The sequence below is a fragment of the Dermacentor silvarum genome, chromosome 8 (assembly GCF_013339745.2).
Source record: "Dermacentor silvarum isolate Dsil-2018 chromosome 8, BIME_Dsil_1.4, whole genome shotgun sequence".
In the NCBI taxonomy this organism is placed as follows: Eukaryota; Metazoa; Arthropoda; class Arachnida; order Ixodida; family Ixodidae; genus Dermacentor; species Dermacentor silvarum.
This window is the reverse complement of record NC_051161.1, coordinates 17664023-17684073: the sequence shown is the minus strand read 5'-3', so window position 1 is coordinate 17684073 and position 20051 is coordinate 17664023. Positions and strand designations below refer to the sequence as shown.

The following is a 20051-nucleotide window of genomic DNA, read 5'->3' as shown; positions in this document are numbered from 1 at the left end:
CGCCATATGGTAGCCATTTCATGCTTACATCTACTCTCGATTACGGGAGAGCCAGCATTTTGGATAGTACTAAGAAAAATAAAATGAATGTGGCGAGTAATTAACAAATTCTTGTTACTCTATGTTAGTCAATCTTGCACGAAAATTATTACTATTACTAATAGCAACAATTTGTCTGGGGAGATGATTCCATTCGAGGAATGTGCGAGGTAAAAAAAGTAGTGTAAGAAAGTTTTAATGTGACGATATTCTATGCCTGCTTTATGAAAGGGATCAATGCGATGCGATGTATGTTGTGGTGGAGATACAAGTTAATCGTGGAGCGACGAATGGTGATATAGCTCATGAAATAAAGTTAGCCTCGAGCTTTTACGGTGAGAGGCAAGAGTTGGAAATTCAAGGTTAGCTTTAAGCGCCGTTTTAGTAACCGTTCGACCATAATTTGAACAGATAAAACGAGCGGAGTAGTATTGGATAAGTTATATTGAAGTAATAAAGTAAGTGTGATTGCGTCGTCATATTATGCGCAGTGATTACTGATCTGTGACTGCCTACGCAAAGAGCAAAACACAATAGAAACTTTGAATCCTGTTCCGCGATGACCACTAAAGATTAGTATACGAACAAAGCACATCGCTTACGGAAAGCTGCTGTGCGAAAACGCGTCTTGCGTAAGTGCCCAGCGCACTTTGCGCGTAGTCGATGCGGTCCGAAGCCTCGAGATCGCCGTTTTCCCAACGAGGACCTCTAATGCGTGCTACAGGAATAGCTGCACTCCGCCACATTCCTTGCAGAAGCAGGCTTTCTATCGAGCTCCAACCTGGCGTTCATCTGCGTCAATCTTTCGTCGTTTCTTTAAGCAGGGCAAGCAAAACCCTCTTAGCAAACAAGGTAACATAGAACACGTCCTACACTGAAGACGGGTAGTGCGGTGTCGCTTCACGAAATTCCTCGTAAATCACGTGAGTAACCCCGTGGATCCATATTCTTACTTAGCAGAGGTGTTTGCTTAAGAGTGCCGGCACCGTTGACAGTTGCTTCAGCGAAGGCGCTGAGACTCCTCTGCAAACACAGCTTACGAGGTGAATGGTCTTTTCTAAAGTAAAGAAGCTTGCCTCCTCTACTTGGAACTTTAAAGAATGCACTTAGAGACCACTGCAAGAATGATATGCTTTCTACGCTGGTTTATGTATCCCTATATAGCTCGTATTCTGAAACGCAGTAGTACTTTAGAAAATAGAGAGGAGTGTCTGGCTTTATATCAGCGTTAACACCACGAAATGGATTCGTCGCATTTGTTGAAGCGGGCCCTATAGTAAATAACTCGCCTGTATCTTGGTCATGCAGCTTCTCCCGGCGAACGGGGTCTGAGTAAGAAGGCTTAGCTTCCGCGTCAAGGTGTAAGCCTGGAACTGCAGAATTGCGAAGAGTGCGCTCGGATTATTTGTAGTTTATTTTCCGCCTGCTGATACGCACCGCTTAAACGTTTGTGGTTGCGCATACGCGTCTTCACATTTTCATTCTTGAATCGTTACGTAATGTGCCGGCAACACCGATGTTGAAGCGTTTGTACGCCTTAAAGAATCCTTTTGTTTTTTTCTTTTCGGGGTTGCGCTGCTAAGCACCAGGTCGCGGGATCGAATCCCCGCCCCGGCGACCGCATTTCGATGGGGGCGAAATGGAAAAAACGCCCGCGTCCCGTGCATTGGGGGCACGTTAAAGATCCCTAGGTGGTCCATATTAATCCGGAGTCCCCCACTACGGCGTGCCTCATAATCAGATCGTAATTCTGGCACGTAAAACACCAGAATTTAATTTATTTTTGTGCCACGTCTTTAGGAAGACGACCGACAGTCATGCAGAGCCGCTTTAGATGAAGGTGTAATGATGCGTATATTGTTTGGAACGTTATGCTCGATACGTTCAGGAGCCTTTCAATTGGACGTTGATAAGCGCTGCAGAAGCGCGAATTTTTCTATGAAAGCATTGGGGGCACGTTAAAGATCTCCAGGTGGTCCCAGATTTTCCTCGATCCTTCCGTTTAACAGCCAAATGCTTGAGTGCATAATTTATTTTATAATGTTGGAAATGTATAGGCAAGCTTCGTCGCCGATCTTTTCACAGTATTTGATTGTCAAATACACACAAGGACCAACACTTGGTAAATGTGCACCACAAGTGTTCATCCAAAGAAAACAAGCAATTGAAGGGAACGATGTAATATGCGAATCGAACTATCAATCGCAAATGTAGGGAAGCGTCGAGACACCAGCACAATGAATACGAGAATGGTGAACTAAAAGCAAGCCATGCATACTGGAAAATACATATAAATGAAGTGAAAAAAATTATATAAATGAACTGAACAAACAAATGGCCAAGTAAATGAAAACATGAATGTAGAAAACAGAACATGCGCGAATGAACTCGCGGCGTATAGGGTGAACATGACAATGTTAGTTGTTTTCGAATTGAGTCACTTCGACCGACACGACGTCTTTCGCTTTCCCGGACATCATTATTATATCGGTTCGCACACCGACGTTGTCTTCCAAAATTGCTTCTGTCAGAGGACTGTCTTTGTTCATTAAAAGTAATCGCAGGAAGAATGGAAGTCGGGCGAGTTGGTTCCGATTCATTTTTAAGCTGAAGCGCACAAAAAGAACGGCAAACTAAGGCAGAGGTAACACACGCGAGCGCCGAGTCGGAAACCAGTTCTATTTCGGTGCTCCATTTTAAAGATTAATGGACTGACCTTTTTATACCACTTGTTCCAGATTGTGCGCTAAAATATATGTCTCGGTACGCCACCAGCCATCTGTAAAACTTAGTTGCTGTAGCCTCTTTATTTTTTTCGCACAAGGGAACTTGTCCAGTGCTTCGTCTTTTTACAGCCTATAGTCGTATCTGGGAATGCCAGTATATGCGGTAACCTTCTTTTACATTCCTGCAAAGCTCACAGTCATTTTACTGGTCGTTAGTTTGAGCGTACTGGCTCCGCGCTTACTTATAAGCATACTATAGGCCCACAAGGAAGCTTCACACATCTTTCATTCCTAGGAGACATTGTCTCGCTGGAAGTGTGGTAACATAACCCAGTGAGCATGCAAGATACAAACCACCACCACTAGTGTTCGGCTCGAGCGCATGCCACACTACGTATCAAACAATTACCTCAAGGAAGCGAAAAGCACGCGAATGAGGCAAACCATCCAGAATTCGGCGTCTCGGACCTCCCTGTCACTACTGTCCTTAGGTCTCTCTCTCTCTCTCCTTGTCGATTAAACGTTAATGCCAAGCTCTCCGGTTACAATACACCCTACACCGTTACAATAGGTGAATTTGGCATACTTGACCTACTGTTAGGGAACTTAAAGCGTTCATTAATCACATTTTCTTAGTTATCTTTGGTTCACTTGTACAAGAAACGTTTTTAGGGATTCGTTGACAGACCTTAAGCCAATAAGTGAACAGCGTAAGAAGAGCATAATGCTCTCCTCTTCGAAGTTGCGAGTCAAAATTGGGCTTTCGGGCGTAGGAGGTGTGGCCTGAGCAGTCCGTTGAGGTCTTAAAGCTGAGCTGGGCTCTGTCGGTATGACAATATCGATCGCTTACGGTAGTCTGGAAAATCTGTGGGAAGTGGGATGCGTCGACTGCCTCATCGTTTATGTGACGGGAGGGATAAATGATGGTCGACTGGATGTCTGCATCTGCGCCGTTGCTCAGATTCTCTCTCTCTATTTTTTTTTTTTGTAAGCGTTCCTTTAAAAAAGAGCTACAAACGTTCGGACGTGATGTGAAGTGTTAGAGAGTAACAGTACAAGTTATCTAGGGAAAACACAGGGAATGCGGGAGATGGAAATTCAGGACGATGAGCAACACGAGAACACGGTGAAAGCGGGAGCCAACGCTTCGACAAGTGGACTTGCCTTGAAGAAGACAAGTCGAGTTGTAGAAACGTTGGCTCCTGCTTTCACCTTGTTCTCGTTTTGCTCATCAATACAAGTTGTGGCTTTTTGGTTTCCGAATTAGAGCCAGCTTGTCCGCGATATCAGCCGCTAAGACTATACGTCGTGCAGCTCGTATCATGAGCTGATTGACATCGGCTCATATTTCAAACAGTCTTAAGTTTAGGTGTCTTATTCTATGCCTGTTAGTAAGCTGAGAACAGAAATCTTCGGGAAGCGACGCTATTCCGGTACATCTTCATCCGCTGAATTTGAATGCGAAGACAGAAAATTAAGCCGAAACATCCTTCAACGTCTCGTTTCAATGTAGGCGTTGATGAAAGAGTATATCTAGCAAATATATATATAAGTAATAAGAAAACGCTGAAGAATTAGAACCCACTAAAAAGATAAAAACAAAGTCCGACACGCGTCTTTCATGAGCTTGCTTTTATGGCTGCCTGGAAGAGCAACACTTCGGCAGGAAGGGGGGAATAAGTGGAACAAGTGACAAAAGATATGTTTCTCCGCTGTAACGCTCACACAGCTTTAAATTTACTTCGCGCATGCACAAAACCAAACCGTGCCTGAAGCATTTCCGCCTTTTTATTTTGCGTTTCTTTTTCTTGAAAGTATGTCGTAAAATGGTCTGTGCCTGGGCACAAATCTAGCTCTCTGACAACCTGGGTGTGCGAGCTACCCGATGAATCCACGCGTGGTAGTAGGTCGAAAGAAGTCACGCATTGAGTTTCTAAACTACAGTCGGCGATGGGGATTTTATGCCTTCTTTTGGCTTCATTTTGTTCATAGCGACTCGCATTCGCCGTATCACTGTTTCAAACTGCATGCAAATTTTAGTAGTGAAGCTGCAGTCGTTTGAGGAGGAAGAGGCTGAGGTTCGTATTTAAGTGCCGATAAAGTTAACAGCGCCAATGCTTTTAGTCTGCTGAAAACTTGGTAAAATCGAATCAAATTTCGTCTAGACACATCTTTATCTGATGCGGAAAGACTGTGTAAAGAGCTTAACTCTGGCGGTAGAGACACTGCACTTGTAATAATCGCAAGCCAGCATGTTTTGTCTCAGAAGATTTCTTTATTCAGCTCAACTGCAGTTCAAAAACCGCAGCGGTGTCAGGGGTTGCTTCCTGTACTGTTTACTTCCACTTTGCCTATTCCTGTCTGGGAAAAAAGAAGAAAAAACTTTTCTTGAGCAAGAATTCATTTTACTGTCATGAATGTCCCGTTAACTCTTTGTTCTCTGTTATTAAAACGAAACAATGTAACAATAAAAGTAGCGGAAGGCAAGTAAAACACTACAAGTACTGCCAACGTTCATTTTCTGCAGACTTACACTGAGGCCTTCGTTCCCTTAGTTCCTTTTTTTTTTATTACCTTGTACCACAGTACCAGAACTGCCACAATACCACAACAACCAAGGATCTAACGTCTTCTTCTTGACTTCGCCGAAAGCAGTGAAAATGTTCTACAGACCAGGAATTCCTTGATACGTGTGTTTTTGCTTGAGCCTTCCGGGAAACCAGCCTTGTGGCTCTAGGCAGATGGTGGTAAGTCTGAAATCTCAGCATCAGAAAAAAAATTGGTGGGAGAAAAAAAATTTGAACGGGCGCTCGAATACCGGGATTTCGCTCTTCAACGCAATCGCGTAATGAGCTGGCCAATCATGGACGGATTGTTTTTTTTTAGAGGACCTTATAGCTCTCACTTAGCCGACTCGCATCAAAGAGAAGTCATTGGTATGACTAGAAACAATATCAGAGATATTGTCTACGTAGTTAAGTCATTTTCCTCGTATAAGTTTTCCTCGTTTGTGTTCTAGCCTGCATTTAGGACCAGCTGTACATGTAACAATAACAAGCATTGAATTGACTAAATATAACGTGGTAAGACACAGCTTGCAATGTGTATATGAAATTTTCTAATCCATTTTTTTTTTACAAGACCTACGCCTTTTCTTGTTTGTTTTTTTAGCTCACCTGCACAAAGCCTCATTTCAGTTCAGCAGATTACGATAACAGCTTCCTTTGCGACGAAGGGAAACATGAATAATAAATCAGCGTGATAATACTGGGACTGCATTGGTGCCCTCAGGAGATATATGCAGTCATTTCATGATGCATCTTAAATGTTGCCACTTTTTCTTTGTTATCTTTTTTATCGTTCTTGTCAGCTCCTGCCTGTTAATCGCGTTGTCATGCTTCCCCCTCGCGCAAGACGCTCCTGTCGTATCCGAGCATTCCTGCTGCCGTCGTTTCTTCAAAAGCAAAGCGGGCTCGCCATAATCAGCTCGTAGTACATGCGTCACGAATACTAAATTACATTCTCGAATGGACGCGAGCATTACCGACTGCTCTCTCATGCACGACGACGCATGTGTACTTTGCCCACTGGCTCGAGCAGTGCCATTCGATTCAACGACCGCCGACAGTGATCACCACTTTCTTGCAAGTTCAGCGTTGCTTTACTTTCTCCACGGGCAGAAGATCGCCCAATAAGCAATTGAAGTCTGCTCATCCGTCTGTTTTTCGGCGTGCGCAGTAATATGACAGTCTACATTGATGGCAATATCATTTGTCCAAATGGAATATATGTAAAACAGAAGGTTGTGCTTGCCTTTGCTCGTGTCCGTCTTAAGGCGATTTCCTGCTTTTGTATTTTTATATATTTTTACATAAACTTACTCATTCTTCAATCTTGTTTAGTTCGCCTTGGCCAGGCAGAGAATCCCTCTTTTGCCTGAGCGAAATCTGATGGCAATGCCGCCGCATCTGTTTGACGACGCCATGTTGTTGCAGCAAGACTACGCTTCCTTTTCATCTTTCCTCCGAACCGTGCAGTTTACTAGAACTCTGCATGTGGGTGTATCGTACAAGCACCGCTTGAGCAAAGGACGGCAGAATCGATTTCAAACGTTACGTGCTGTGGCGTCGACGGCGAAATGCTTGAACCTGGTAATATTTTATCAGGTACAACCGACCTTGTCACGTGATGCGTTTCCACATGACTGAAGCACCTACGCGGCTGGCATCATGAAGATCGATGAATATACCTCGGGTTTCTACGACATGCCCTAGCGAAAACGAATGTCGCTCGAAACGGCAAGGGCTGTTCCATGTCGTCGCATGTATTACCTTGTTCTATTTCTTAGTTCAAGTCCGCTCTTTTGTACTTAATAAGATGCCTTCTATAGGCAGTGTACGGTACCGCTTGGACGACGTCCTATGATAACCTGCTAATGGAATTGTCATCGCCTGCACAAAACATACGTGTACGGGATATGCTTTGTAAATATGCGAATTATTCTTGAAAAAAAAAATGTCACAGTTTCGCCCTAAGGGCGAAGCAATGAATACGATAGCAACACAGCAATGTCATACGAAGTAAGGTGAGCGGCTTTGGTAGCCATATGAATTGTAGCAAACATGAGCTGATTAAGTATGCAGGTGTGCTGCGGCGTAAGTAGACCGACATGAAGAGAGACTCGATGACCACGAGAAGGCGCGTGTGAAACGGTGGTGTTGATGAGAAGCGCATCCCGTGGGCAGCGCGTGCGAAGGGACACACCTGTAGCGCTGCACTGCCGATCCGGGCAGCATTGCATGTGGAGCGTGCGTTGGAAAATGTGGTCCGACTATTACTAACTGAATGAACAAGCGTCGTGTGGGCGCGCACAAACAAACATGAATAGATCACACTGAATGACTGCAGACAACGACTGTCAAAACGCTGGCAGCAAGCGCATACGCCGCAGCGGGCGAAGGTACGTGCGGTCATCGCTTCAACGGAAACTGAGCGGCGAATGCACAGCGCATACAAAGGTCAGAGCCGTGTGGAGATAAGAGACGGTGCGGGCGAGCGACGAGCGCGGTTGTTGGCAGAGTAGAAGTGCCCCCCCCCCCCCCCCCCGCTCCCTCCGGCGCTGGCTTCCCGCTTCCTTGCTTGCGCGTGGGAGATGAAGTGCGTTCGCTCTCCGTGATAGCGCGCGTCCCCGCACGCTTCCGCTCAGGCATACGGCGCGCGGCGAGGATTTTCTCTATATGGAACCTCACGGCGACGGCGACGCCGACGGCAGAAATCCGGTTGAAGTGTCCATATAATTGCTATCGCAATAAAAAGCGTGAATCAAAAGAGGGACAAAGCAGGCTTTCTAAAGGCAGCACAATGATTGCATTATCTGTGTTGTTTTGTTCCTCGTTTGATTAACGCTTTTTATGACCCATATTTGACAACTTCAAGCTCTGACGTCAATTTTAAATGTGCCGCCCCGGTGCTGTACCTTACTTAGTTGTCTCATCTTACCACGAAGCTGTCCATGGCTAGGATTCGGAATTTTATGGCGTCCTCGAGGCAAAGCTTCCCCCCCCCCCCCCCCCCCCTAAAAAGTAAGAGGGAAAGAGCCAACAACAAAAGCAAACGCATATCGCCGCTCGCGTCGGAGCTCGGTTTAATGGCCACCTGTGTCTAAAACGATGTGTCTCTGTGAATGTATGACGTAGTGTGTGACTTAGTGTGCGCCTGATAAGGCGACCAAGGGGAAAGGGTTGGTGCCTCTCGGCGCAACCGCACGAGCGCGCTCGTGCCACTGCTCACGCGTTCGTCGTCGTGATCTTCTTCCATAGCTGGCTCCGTTGCCGCTCATCACTCCAGCGTAGCATTTCACTTCTCTTCTGTCGTCGTAATGGGGAGGCTGCGTTTACTGGAATAAGAGCCATTGCTTAAGGGGGTATGAGCCATTCATTGTCTTACGTGACGGACAGATTTAATAACAAGGGTAATACGCGAATGTGTGTGCGTATACCTATCGTCACGATGACCACCGATCAGAACAATAAATATGTCCGTAACTTTGTTCAAAATTTTGTGTTACCTCTGTGTCGTGCGCTAAACAGTTTCGCTGGTCATCCACCTTCACAGAGTGGAAGGGCTCATGAATTTTTTCTCTCCGTTGCAGCATGGCTGGGCTCTGCGTCACTAGCCTCTTCGCTGTTCGTGTCTCCAGTGGTCGTGGCCTGGTGTCGACGCAAGAGCGTCCGCCTCACGGCAGTCTTGGGCGGCCTGGTGGCGGCATTGGGCTGCCTATTCTCATCGTTCGCATCGCAGTTGCACCAAGGCCTGTTCAGCCAGGGCCTGGTGCTGGGCTTGGGCCTGGGCATGGCACGAGACGCCGGGAGCCTGGTGCTCGGTCAATACTTCAAGCGACGCCGCCACTGCGCTGAGGTGGTCGCATGTGCTGGTTCCGGACTGGGCACGGCGGCCATGGCAGCGTTCTTTCACTCGGTGCTCGGGTGCGGCGATGTTGTTCATAACTTATGATGCCAATTTCTGCTCACATCTGTGCTATAGGTGTCTATGACTATTATTGACCTGTAGCGCTGTAGCGACGTGTCGCTTTTGCTGTGTCCCGTTTTCTTTTTTACCTTTTTTTATTGCACTGTGCACCCACCCATAGTTATGTACCAACCTGCCCAAATGAATACCATCCTGAATGTGCTGTATTATAGCGAAATGCTCCTAGAGGTAGTTGAAGAAGCAGCGAAACGGATATGCCTGCTTTGTATTAGATATACACGGAACCGATATCTCGGAAAACAATACGTGCCAGAAGGAAAGTCCCAGAAGGAAAGGTCGTTGAAATGTGACGTAAGTTGTACTACTAATCGCACTGGGGAGCTGGTGCTTATAGCGCGTTCATGAAGCACCGCTTACTATGCAGCGCTATTAAACAGAGCGAAATGTGTTCTTTGCTCTGACGGAACGGATTGATCAGTGTGGTTTGTCGTCCCAGAGCAACACATGGTCTGTCAAAAAAGAAAAAAAAAAAGCCGTTGAGAGCGGTGTCTCGTTTCCCCCACATGAGAACGCCGACACAGTAGCAAGTAATGTGGAAACACGGAGACAAGCGGTCTTGCCTGAACAAAGAGAGAACATAAAGAGGATGAAGAGAGAGATAAGACGTCACGCTTATAGGGAGTGTTCACGTGACGTCACCCTACTCCATTTTGTAGTCCTATATTCACTGTTTCCGCTGTGCTGCTGGATATAAGCGGATTGAGATAAAGCGCTGCTTTTCACCGGGCTGGCTATACAAAAATATGGCGGATTTGAGGACGTTAATGCATTCTGCCTGCTGTGTGCTTAAGCTGGTGTCTTAGAACTGCTGCCGTTACCCCTTCCAACCTTTTTAAAACTCTCGAGTCTCTCCTGGTGGAACCAAACTGTCCAGCGGCAATGCGCGCTGTGGCCTGGAAACGTGTCACATTAGTTGCCACACTTCAACGTCCCCGTGTATACAGCCAGGCACGTCCCCCGGTCGTTGTTTGAGCTTCAGAGCATGACGACGCGTGCGGCAGCCAGCGCCTTGTTAACGTGATCACTCAGCAGCCTTTCTGCAGCCGAAAAAAAATATATTAATGTTCGCGTTTCTGGAAACCCGCCGCGCCGTATCAGATTCGTTTCAGCAGCACGTTCCTGCATCATAAGGGCGTGGACCGGACGGACGTAGCGGACTCGCTAATGGAATCGTCGCTTCCCGCGCGCTTTAAAAATGACCACTCGTTGACGGCCGGGAGGGAAAGCGCTTATCTGGTTCCCCGAGCGCTGAATTCTCTCGGGCGTCAACCAGCGGCGAGGCTGAAACAAAGTAAGTGCCGCAGTGGTTTGAAACTATATACACACGCGAAATGGCCTGAAAGAGTTAGCTAAGCGGAGCTCTGCAGTGGACGCGTTCATTTTTAACTATTTTTTTTGTCGTGTTAGGTGTATTGTGCATTTTGTAAGCTTCTAGTAAGCGCTAGGCACGCCTATACTACCGTGTTAGGGATAGCCTCTGAGTACTGCTTAATCGTGGACGCAGGGGATACAGCTTCATTTTGACCACAAGGTCTCCTCACGCACGTGCGAAAGATCAGAATTGTTTATTTGGGCACGCAGCAGTCTTGCTTTTTTGTTTTCTAGCGTGTACTATAGTACGCTGTTTAGTGTGCTTATAAGAGAAGTGCTTTTGCAGTTTGGGGCGGGGCTTTATACTCGAGTGATGACCGTTCGCAGTGTTTACCTCTCCGCTCTGCAAACACCGTTCATTTTTCTCTCTGCTTTCAAGTCATTACAAAAAAAAAAAAAAAAAAAAAAAAAAAAACACAGCACGTGGGTTAATACTGACGTTCAGTTGGGGAGTTTGCTCATCCGGTTACATATTCTAATAAACTGAAAAGTAAAATTGACATTCGTAAACATATTTCTCAGAAAAAAAAAGCACTTCGCGGTTGAAGAAAAGTGTTTCGTGCTACCTTAAAATGTATGCCCAACCGCCTCTTTCATGAATTTACTCAATCAGTGTACCTGTGCTTCCGAGTTGTCGAATATAATTCGTGACCTCCCTCTTCTACCTGCTAACATCCTGGTTCTCCAACTTGATGGAATGACTTTCCCGGAAACGAATGGTTGGGCTTGCGGGTATAGTGATACTTCGAAAACACTGCAGCACTCAAAACGCAAGCTGATGCACTGAAGGCACACCAAAACGTGTTTTCTCAACATGCCTTGGTGTTGGTCTATATAGTGTCTTCAGTATTTCTTTGCGTCCATGCATTATGCGCTTCAGAGTTTGCGAAAATCCCCGGAAAGGTACACTTATGCGCTTGTGCTTCTTCTTGGGAGTGCAGGTCCCTGGGCTGGCGCCATGGCCTTCAGGCCGCAACGGGCCTGGTGTCCCTGAATTTCGTGCTCGGTGCCTTCTACCGGTCGGCGTCCCTGTACCACCCGCAACGTCGCGCCATCCTGCACCTCAAGAACCAGCGGCGCAAGATCAAGGAGAAGAGACCGCGCACCGAGAAGCCGCCCTTCTTCGATTTCGCCGCTCTCCGTACGCGCACGCTGAGAGTCGTCATGGTAACCGCAGCTCTCGCAGCAGCTGGACTCTACACCCCCTTCTTCTGCCTCGTAAGCACCTACACGCCGCGTAGGGATAGTTTTAACTTGACGTCACGGATGAAGTCTAGCACCGTGCTAGTACTCGAACACTGCGGTCGTGATGACGTCAGCGCACTATTTCATCACGCGTAGATCACTGTTTGGCTTCTTGAAGGTGACCATTTTGCACCGGATTATCACTGTTATCAACTTCTCGCTCGGCGCAAGAAGCGCCCTTCGTGCTGTTACTTTCGTGTTGTCACGATGACGTCAATGCAAACCATCTATATAGTATTACGATATCATCGAGAGATGCTCAAGAGACGAGCCGCCGCGATAAAGACGATGAAGTGTGTCTGGGCTTTTGGCGCGAGAGAGTGTCGGCCTGGCTGTTTGGTTCCAGTGTAAATACAGTGTAAATAGCCTCTTTCGTGTGTGTCTTTTCACACGTAACATTGTTCGCATTTGGGGTTTAATAATTCGACTGTACGACGCTATCCGCCCTCACGCCCACATAACGGTGGCTTTGTGACCGTCATAAGCCGAATGTGAGCGCATCATTTACTGAATTATGGTTGGAAAATCTCGCTGTTTCGCCCGAAAGGCGAAGCATCAATTGCGATAGCAAATTAGTAGTGAGCTATTCGGAGTTGAGATAGTAGTTTTATCGGCTGCATAAACTTGGACACATTCGCTTACTAACTGAATTAACAAGCGTGGTGTGAGCGCGCACAAGCACACATGAATAGATCACACTGAATGACCGCAGACAACGACTGTCAAAACGCTGGCAGCAACCGCAGCCGCCGCAGCGGGCGAAGGTTCGTGCGGTCTATCGCTTAAACGGAAACTGAGCGGCGAATGCACAGCGCATACAAAGGTCAGAGCCGTGTGGAGATAAGAGACGGTGCGGGCGAGCGCCACAAGCCGGCAAAGTACAAGCCCAGTTGTTGGCAGAGTAGAAGGTGCCCCCCCCCCTCCCTCCCTTGCGCTGCCTTTCCGCTTTCTTGCTTTCGCGTTGGAGATTGAGTGGCCAGTTCCCCTTGCGCCCGGTTGCAAGATACGCATTTGGTGCCGCAGCACAGCGTCGCCCCGCCTCCCTCACTCCCATACACCCACGGCCTTTCGCGCGACGAAGGTCGCGTTTGCTTTCCGCCGTGTGTTCGCTCTCCGTGATAGCGCGCGTCCCCCGCGCGCTTTCAATCGCGCATACGGTGCGCGGCGACGATTTTATCGCCCTTGGACTTTATACGGAACCTCACGGCGACGGCGACGGCAGAAATAGGGTTGAAGTGTCCATATAATTGCTATCGCAATAAAATGTGGGCGGGCTAATGTTTATATGTGCGCTGAACGGCGCAAACAGTACCTGTCGCGCTTTCCCAGGATTTTGTGTCACCGTTGGTCTAGCCTGCCATCCTATAACTATGCGCCAATGAATGATGGTGCGCTTATCGATCTCGCCGGCTTCTAGACTCACTATATATATAAATACATATGGAATTTGCGAGACAGGGTTCGCGTCTGCAATTATCAGTGTATTAAAATTTACTGCGATGCCACGAACGGGCAAACACACATTGACAAAATACTTTTTCGCTGTGCATTTGCCCGTATGACGACAGCGTCATAAGTCTCACGAGATAACTAACACACGTACTGTTTTCATTGACAAAAACCTTTTTGTGGTGTCCCGCCCCACGTTGCACGCCACTCACTATAGCATCTTGGTGACAACCTTAAGAGCTCAGTAGAAGCTTCGAAAAATGCCACTGCACCTGCCCACACTGCCTCAACGCTCCAAAACATACTTCCTGAAAGATTTACATATCGAAAAAGAAAAAAAAATTACTCCATATCCATGTGGGACGCCGCAGGACGGAAGGACGGACAAAGCCCCCGCCATAAGCTGCTTCGCATCTAAAACTCACCTCTGCTCTTGCGAGATGTCAAGAAAATGACTGAGAGGAATTAGCTTGTAACGTTGGTAAAATGTTTTATTTCCTATTCAGGGGTACGACCTCCCTTAATTCTTGGTTGTTACCATCTGGGGAGCAAGGGTAAAAGGATGGGATACTGTGAAATGGGACTTCAGCTAAAAGTCCATGAGCAGCTGTGCTTCTTGGAGATATACCATGAGGGAGTGCAAGATACGTTTTCGGTGCTCCGGATCCCCGCTTGGCCTTATCCATGGCTGCAATATTCCCGGCCGTATAGCGATGCAGGAAGCTTCTGAACGCTTCTCTGTCGATGCCTCGTGAGTGCTGGGCAATCCTACACGAGGTGGAAAGTGTCGGCTCGTGATCCGCTGCTGCATCTTACACAGCAGTCCTTAACTGCCCTTGTGCCTTTTTTCTTTTGCTAAAGAGCACCCATCTCGACGGCGTAAGAGCCATGCCCGTACTCACGCTGCGCAGGCAGACCGCTCGCCCGTCTCTCTGTGGCTCACCCTAACAAATCCTCTTCAAATTGGGCAGCAGTGCATTTCCTAGTGTATTTTTAGGTGTTGCTCGTGTTTCTTCCAGTAAAAAGTATTTTCCCTCTTTTGTAATTTGATGCTGGGGCAACTTTTACTGATGCGTGTAGCCATTTTCCTATTTATTAACCTTTCTTCTTCCATTTTCACCGATCAGGTACCATTGAGCGCAGCCGAGGGCGTCCAAGGAGCGTGGGTGCTGCAGGCCCTCCTCGGTCTCGCAACTGCGGGCGGAACTGGCGTCGCTGGATTGCTGCTGTTGCGGCGTCCGACGGAGTGCGCGCTCAGCCGTCGTTGCCTGTGCCAGCTGTCCCTGCTGGGCGCCGGCCTGGCCATGCTGGCACTCGGAGCGCTGAACGGTTTCGCCGGCTACGCGCTGTTCGCGGCCGTGTACGGTGCCAGCGCCGGCGGAGTGGCCTACGCGCTGCGCATGCTCGTCTTCGAGCGGCTGAGGGCCAGGCACTTTGGCCGCGCCTGGGGTTTCGTCCAGTGGGCGCAGTGCCTGCCGGTTTTAGTAGGAGTGCCCGTTACAGGTACGTTAATTTCTGTCCTTTGGTGCTGTCAATCATTGAGAAATTCCCGGCTAATGTGAAAACAAGAGAGATACAAAGGAATGAAACGCACCGATGACGTCAGCCAAACGCACGTCCACTTTGCTGTAGCTTACACACGAGAAGGGTGGCTAAGAAATAATAAAAAAAGATACAACGTACATTTTGTAATCTATGTGAAGCGGGGAAATATGAAATAATATAAAACTGTTCATCTTCTGCAATGCGTTTTATTGCATAGCGCTTACGTGCCGGCTGGCAAATCAGCAAGACGCGGGAACTCTCACCACGTGAATGACGTGATCCACGCGACCGCGGATTACACTGCGTCCGGGATCGGCTCACTTTTCGTTGTGCCATCTCCGGGTTCAGCCATGTTTAATATAGCGCTGTCTCCAGAACCGGTCCACTTTACTCGGTAAGAAGTCGAACCACAGTGAAGAAGGCGTAGGAAGCTTCGCGTTAATAAAGGAGTTATGCGCATGAAGGCATATATTTGTTGCACTGATGATATTTAGATGCAGTTCGTTGTTTTACCGCGTAATTCTGTAGATACCCCAGTTGGTAACCGGTACATCTGTACGGGTAGAGCAGATGGCGGTATAAGCCGATTGTCTGCTCTATATGAGTGCCTGCATGTGTGTAAGCTATTTGGCATGAGAGCAGTGGTAGTAGCCATGGTCAGCAAGGTACGCGAGGGTTCGCTAAGAAAGTTTCCCTTTAGCAAATTCTGGAGTTTAACGACCCCGAAGCTGCGCAGTAGGTAATCAGTGATGCCGTAGTGAAATTTCACCAGCTGGGGCTCGTTACGATGCATTCGAAGCATGGTACAGGAGCGTTGTTGCATTCCGCCCCAATCGAAATGCTGCCGCCGCTGCAGGAAAATGAACCAGCGACCGGAGGTAAAGAAGGAAAGAGAGAACGCTGACTAAGCGCGCACAGGGAGCCATGCATAATTTCCAAAATCGACAGGCATCAGCAGGCGCCTCTATTGTCAAATAACTGTGCACTGGTCACACGGTTGCGGCATAAATGTTCAGTTGCCCGATTATATACCGATATGCGCTAGCTCCCACTTTCACTCGTAAAACCTGGGTTGTATTGCCATTGGTTCCGGCATAGGTGAAATCGTTTTACACTATGTGCTTCTTGTTGGGCAAATTCATGGATAAAATAGCCCACAGCGGTCTACAAAGCCAAAACCGAGCTGTAAACACTGTAAACAGTTCATTTGAAATTTTCATCCCTTTTGCAAAACCGTGCAAGAAATGCAGCGATCTGCGATATTTTTTTTTCTTTTTTTGAAAACCTATGCTTACATATATCTTGTACTTCACGAATCCAAGGGCGTGAAGAAGTTTGTCCAGATAACGTTCACGTATTTCATACATCGTGTGTTAAGCACTAAATCCTCTGCAAGTTGTTTGAACCATGAAATGCTTCACTCTGCGATTTTCTTTTAGGCGCAAACGTCTGCTGCTGCACAATACTACGTATGACCACACCTGTGAAGCTGTTCTTTCATTTTCCAGCTCGTCAAGTTCGTTGAGCGGTTTACCATTTTTTGCCCGAGCTATTTCAGGCTTGAGGCTTGCAACAGAGCGCCAACACCATGGCATTAGCCAGTTATATATTTACGCCACTTATGGGCTTCTCAACATCGTGGGAGAGGAAGCTTGATAAACCTTGAGGTCTCATCTGGACGTTGTTGAATTTGCCATCTTGTCGGCTCTGATTGGCCCAGACTTGTGCTAAGGCCTCTCTGGTTGGCTCAAAATGCCACCATAGCATAATTTGACAATATTGCGGAATTTGACGATGTTCAGTACAGCACCCCTTGCCAAAGAAATTAGTTGTTGCCCTGACGAAGCCAAATTCTTTGTCTAAACGTTCGCTTCAAGTTGAGGATTCCCATGCTCGCATTTCTTTATCTGTTCATGGCGACCTTTGTAAGAAACGGAACTCGCACAGAGCTACGGTTGTTCTGATAGGGTGTCCACGCGAACGCAGGTTACATCAGCAAGTCGCAGGAGGACCCCAAGGCGGGCTTCTACTTCTCGGCCGCGTGCACTTTCGCGGGCGCCACGAGCCTCTTCTTCCTGCCAGAGGCCGCCAGAGTCGAGTCGCTGCTGTGCCACCACGTTGCGCAGCATCAGCAGCGCCAACGTCAGGACAGCAGCCACTCGCACGACACGTCATGCTGTGGCGAGCGCCAGTGCGTCCGGCCTGTTCACCACTGCCACCACCATCACCCGAGCGTTGGCGGCGAGAGCCCGAACAAGGGCAGCTTCGAGGGCCCCAGCCCCACGGAAGCCGGTGACGTCGTGGTAGCCAACAACACCCCGTGCACTTGCCGTAGGTCGTTGCTGTGCTACCAGAGGACTATGTCGTGGGCCACGTCTGTGGACTTACTCGACCAGCCGGCGCTTGCGGGACTCGCGCTGGATGCAGAGTGCGTGGAAGACGAAGTGGGCGACGTCGTGGCTGGACCTCAGCTTTCGGAACGCGTCGTTGACGAGAGGATCGTCGCGGAGATCGGCGGGTGCGCTGCGTGCGGTGTGGCGACGGCAGGACCGCTGTGTGAGTGCGTGCATACCAGAGACCGAACTGTGGTGGTGTCGCCCAAGAAGATGCACGTACCGCGCTGCTCGCACGAGCCACTTATCTTCCGGTCGACTATGGCGCCTATTGAGGAAGTGACCAGTACGGTATAATGGCTGTGTGCTTGTGTGAGCGCGTGGCTGGCTTGCGCTTGTGGACAGTCAAACAAACAAGCGCACTTGTGAGACTCCGGCTTCTACTATACGCCACCTCTATTTCGATGGAGAGACGAATCATCGGCGGAATTTAGCCTTGGAATGGTGTCGAATCATCCTTTGATGATCTGTCTGCGAGCTCATCAGGACGGCCCTTTACATAATCTGCGATGGCCTCACGCGAAGTTAACGCGCTCAATTACACTGCTCATACTGCATATTTGTTCTGTGATTTCTTTTTGTGCTACAGCAAGGCCGTAGCGAAGTCGAAAGACGAGGATGTAAATTACCACTGCCGTCGTTTGCTTTCCGCTCAGCCAGGCGCTAAGCCAAATGTTGTTATCGCTATGTACAGTACCTGTACTTTTTCATATTTCCTGCCACTTCGATTCATAATTGAAGTGACAATAGTTAGACGTCACGACCTCCTTCTTGACATTGTGGAACGAATAAAGATTGTGTCTCGCCTGGCGATGACCTAATGATTTTTACTTGTCTGCCTAGCATTTTTGTTTGATCAGCCCCTGAGTAGCCAGCAATTCGTTTGTAAACTCGCAAAGAGGTAGTAAACAACGGCATGTACGGTGAAGACGATGTTGCCATGGCGACGATGACAACGACGATGACTGCGGCATGGTGACGTCGAAACTGGCAAGGCGACGACGATGGCATGAATCTCGATGTCGATGCCCTGGAAACCAAGAAGACACAGACAGCTACTCACAAAGTGCAAAGATTGCTTCGCTCCTTAGGGGCTTCTGTTAACCGGCAGCAAGCAACCGCTAGTTTAGTTATCGAATTCCGTTCCGCCCTTGCCGCGAACGGCTGTTTAAACAAAATATAAATGATAAAATTATATAAACTAAAATGTGTTAAGTGTGCTTGCTGTGGCAGTGTTTTTATAACTGATACAATAATAAACTAAAACAACTTTTGTTGCGCGGAAGAAACGAAAATGCTTTCCCTTTCCCTCAACTGAGTTTTATCGTCGATTTCGTGTGAGGCGGCGACGGCTGATGAAGGCTCAGCGCTTCTGGCTCAGCCATTCATGCATGTTGTGCGTGTTCCTGAGTGTTGTGCGCATTTTCCTTGGTTTTAGCGACAATTTCTGCTTTCACTAGAAAACCGACCATGCGAAACTTCAGAACCATCCGTTTTTACGGGGTGTCACGAAACGAGTGCGGTAGAGGAGCTCGGATCAAGCGACGAGACGGCTGTGTCGTGGCACCATTACACTTGCGTGGCTCTGTGGTGTACTCCAGGTTCTTTCTATTCCCCGAAGACGTCAGGTAAGCCATATCTTGTTCCGCAAGTGTTTAAGTTTTGTTATTCAAGCATTTTTGCGTAGTCGAGGAAACCATAAACGAACTCCGCTCAGTTTCTATTTGTGCCTCTGCTTGATGAAAGCTTAGTTTATCGTGCAGTACGTCTTATGTGTTTAATAAAAAATGAATCTAAGGTTTGTGTTTGGCTTCCTGTGACTGGCACGCTACATGAATAATACGCAGAAACCAGTGCTCCGCCTAGTGACATTCGCGCAGCGAGGTTGAGCGGTCGCGCCAGCCATCTGCGCGCACGGTCGGCCGCACCGGCCGACGGCGGACCGCGGCCGGCGGCCGTCAAGGGAAAGGAAGGCGAAGGACAAACGGAGAGGAGCGTGACGTCACCGCCGCTTTTGTTTTGCTTCTGGTTGACTTTTTAACATCGGAGCTGTTCTTGGTCGACCCTGTGACGTCGTGCTGCTGGCGTCACGCTGGTCACGTGACCTAGGAGCGAGAGGGGCGAAAGTGAGGCAGACAGCTGCGCCGCGCCGAGAAGGGGGCGAGTCAGTCAGACAGCCAATGAGCGTTTGCGAAAAGTGGGTCAGTGAGAGGCTCGGTGGGGTATAAACAAAAGGAGCCAGTTGTTGCTCTGCATTTGTTCTTCGAGAATGGGCTAAGACTGCTTATACTCCCGAGGAAGAAGCCGCCCGACGGTAGCGCCAGCGAGAACTTGCTCACGTCGTGAGGAACGCTCTATGAACGCCGTCGCCCGTGGACGCCGACGCGTCCCATCTCCCGCAAGTTGCGCCGTGCGGGCCAGCCAAGCGGCCGCGAATGCACAGCTTCGCGGTTCGACCATCTTCACGGAGTGGAAGGGGCGGTGATTTTTTTACGCCGTCCATCACCAAGGGATGACGCTGTTTGTAGGCCTGACGCAATTGTGACATGTTTGACGTGATCAATGGGAGGCATACCGAGTTTGAGCCTGCTGCTTCAGTGCCCATGACAGCGACAATGGGATGGTGTCCTTGCACCTACCTTTGGAGTGGATGGTGCCATTGCACTGACCACATTTGATGTAATGTAAGATTGATAGATATACGTATACCGATCGGAAAGTGCAGGACCTTAGG

General features: G+C 48.4%; 1 protein-coding gene across 2 annotated transcripts in view; it reads left to right on the top strand.

Annotated features, from left to right (window-relative positions):
- LOC119460708 (monocarboxylate transporter 8) overlaps positions 1–18969 on the top strand; it is a 130899-nt gene extending 111930 nt beyond the window's left edge. The window contains exons 2-5 of one of the 2 annotated variants that reach the window (XM_037721769.2): positions 8917–9250; positions 11627–11903; positions 14507–14882; positions 16911–18959. In XM_037721769.2, coding sequence (XP_037577697.2) covers positions 8917–9250; positions 11627–11903; positions 14507–14882; positions 16911–17614 — 1691 coding nt within the window. In that variant the 3' untranslated portion in view covers positions 17615–18959. Of the gene's footprint in view, positions 1–8916; positions 9251–11626; positions 11904–14506; positions 14883–16910 lie in introns of both variants that reach the window. The other variant, XM_049673169.1, reaches the window with a different exon arrangement.
- The last annotated feature ends 1082 nt before the right edge of the window (positions 18970–20051 follow it).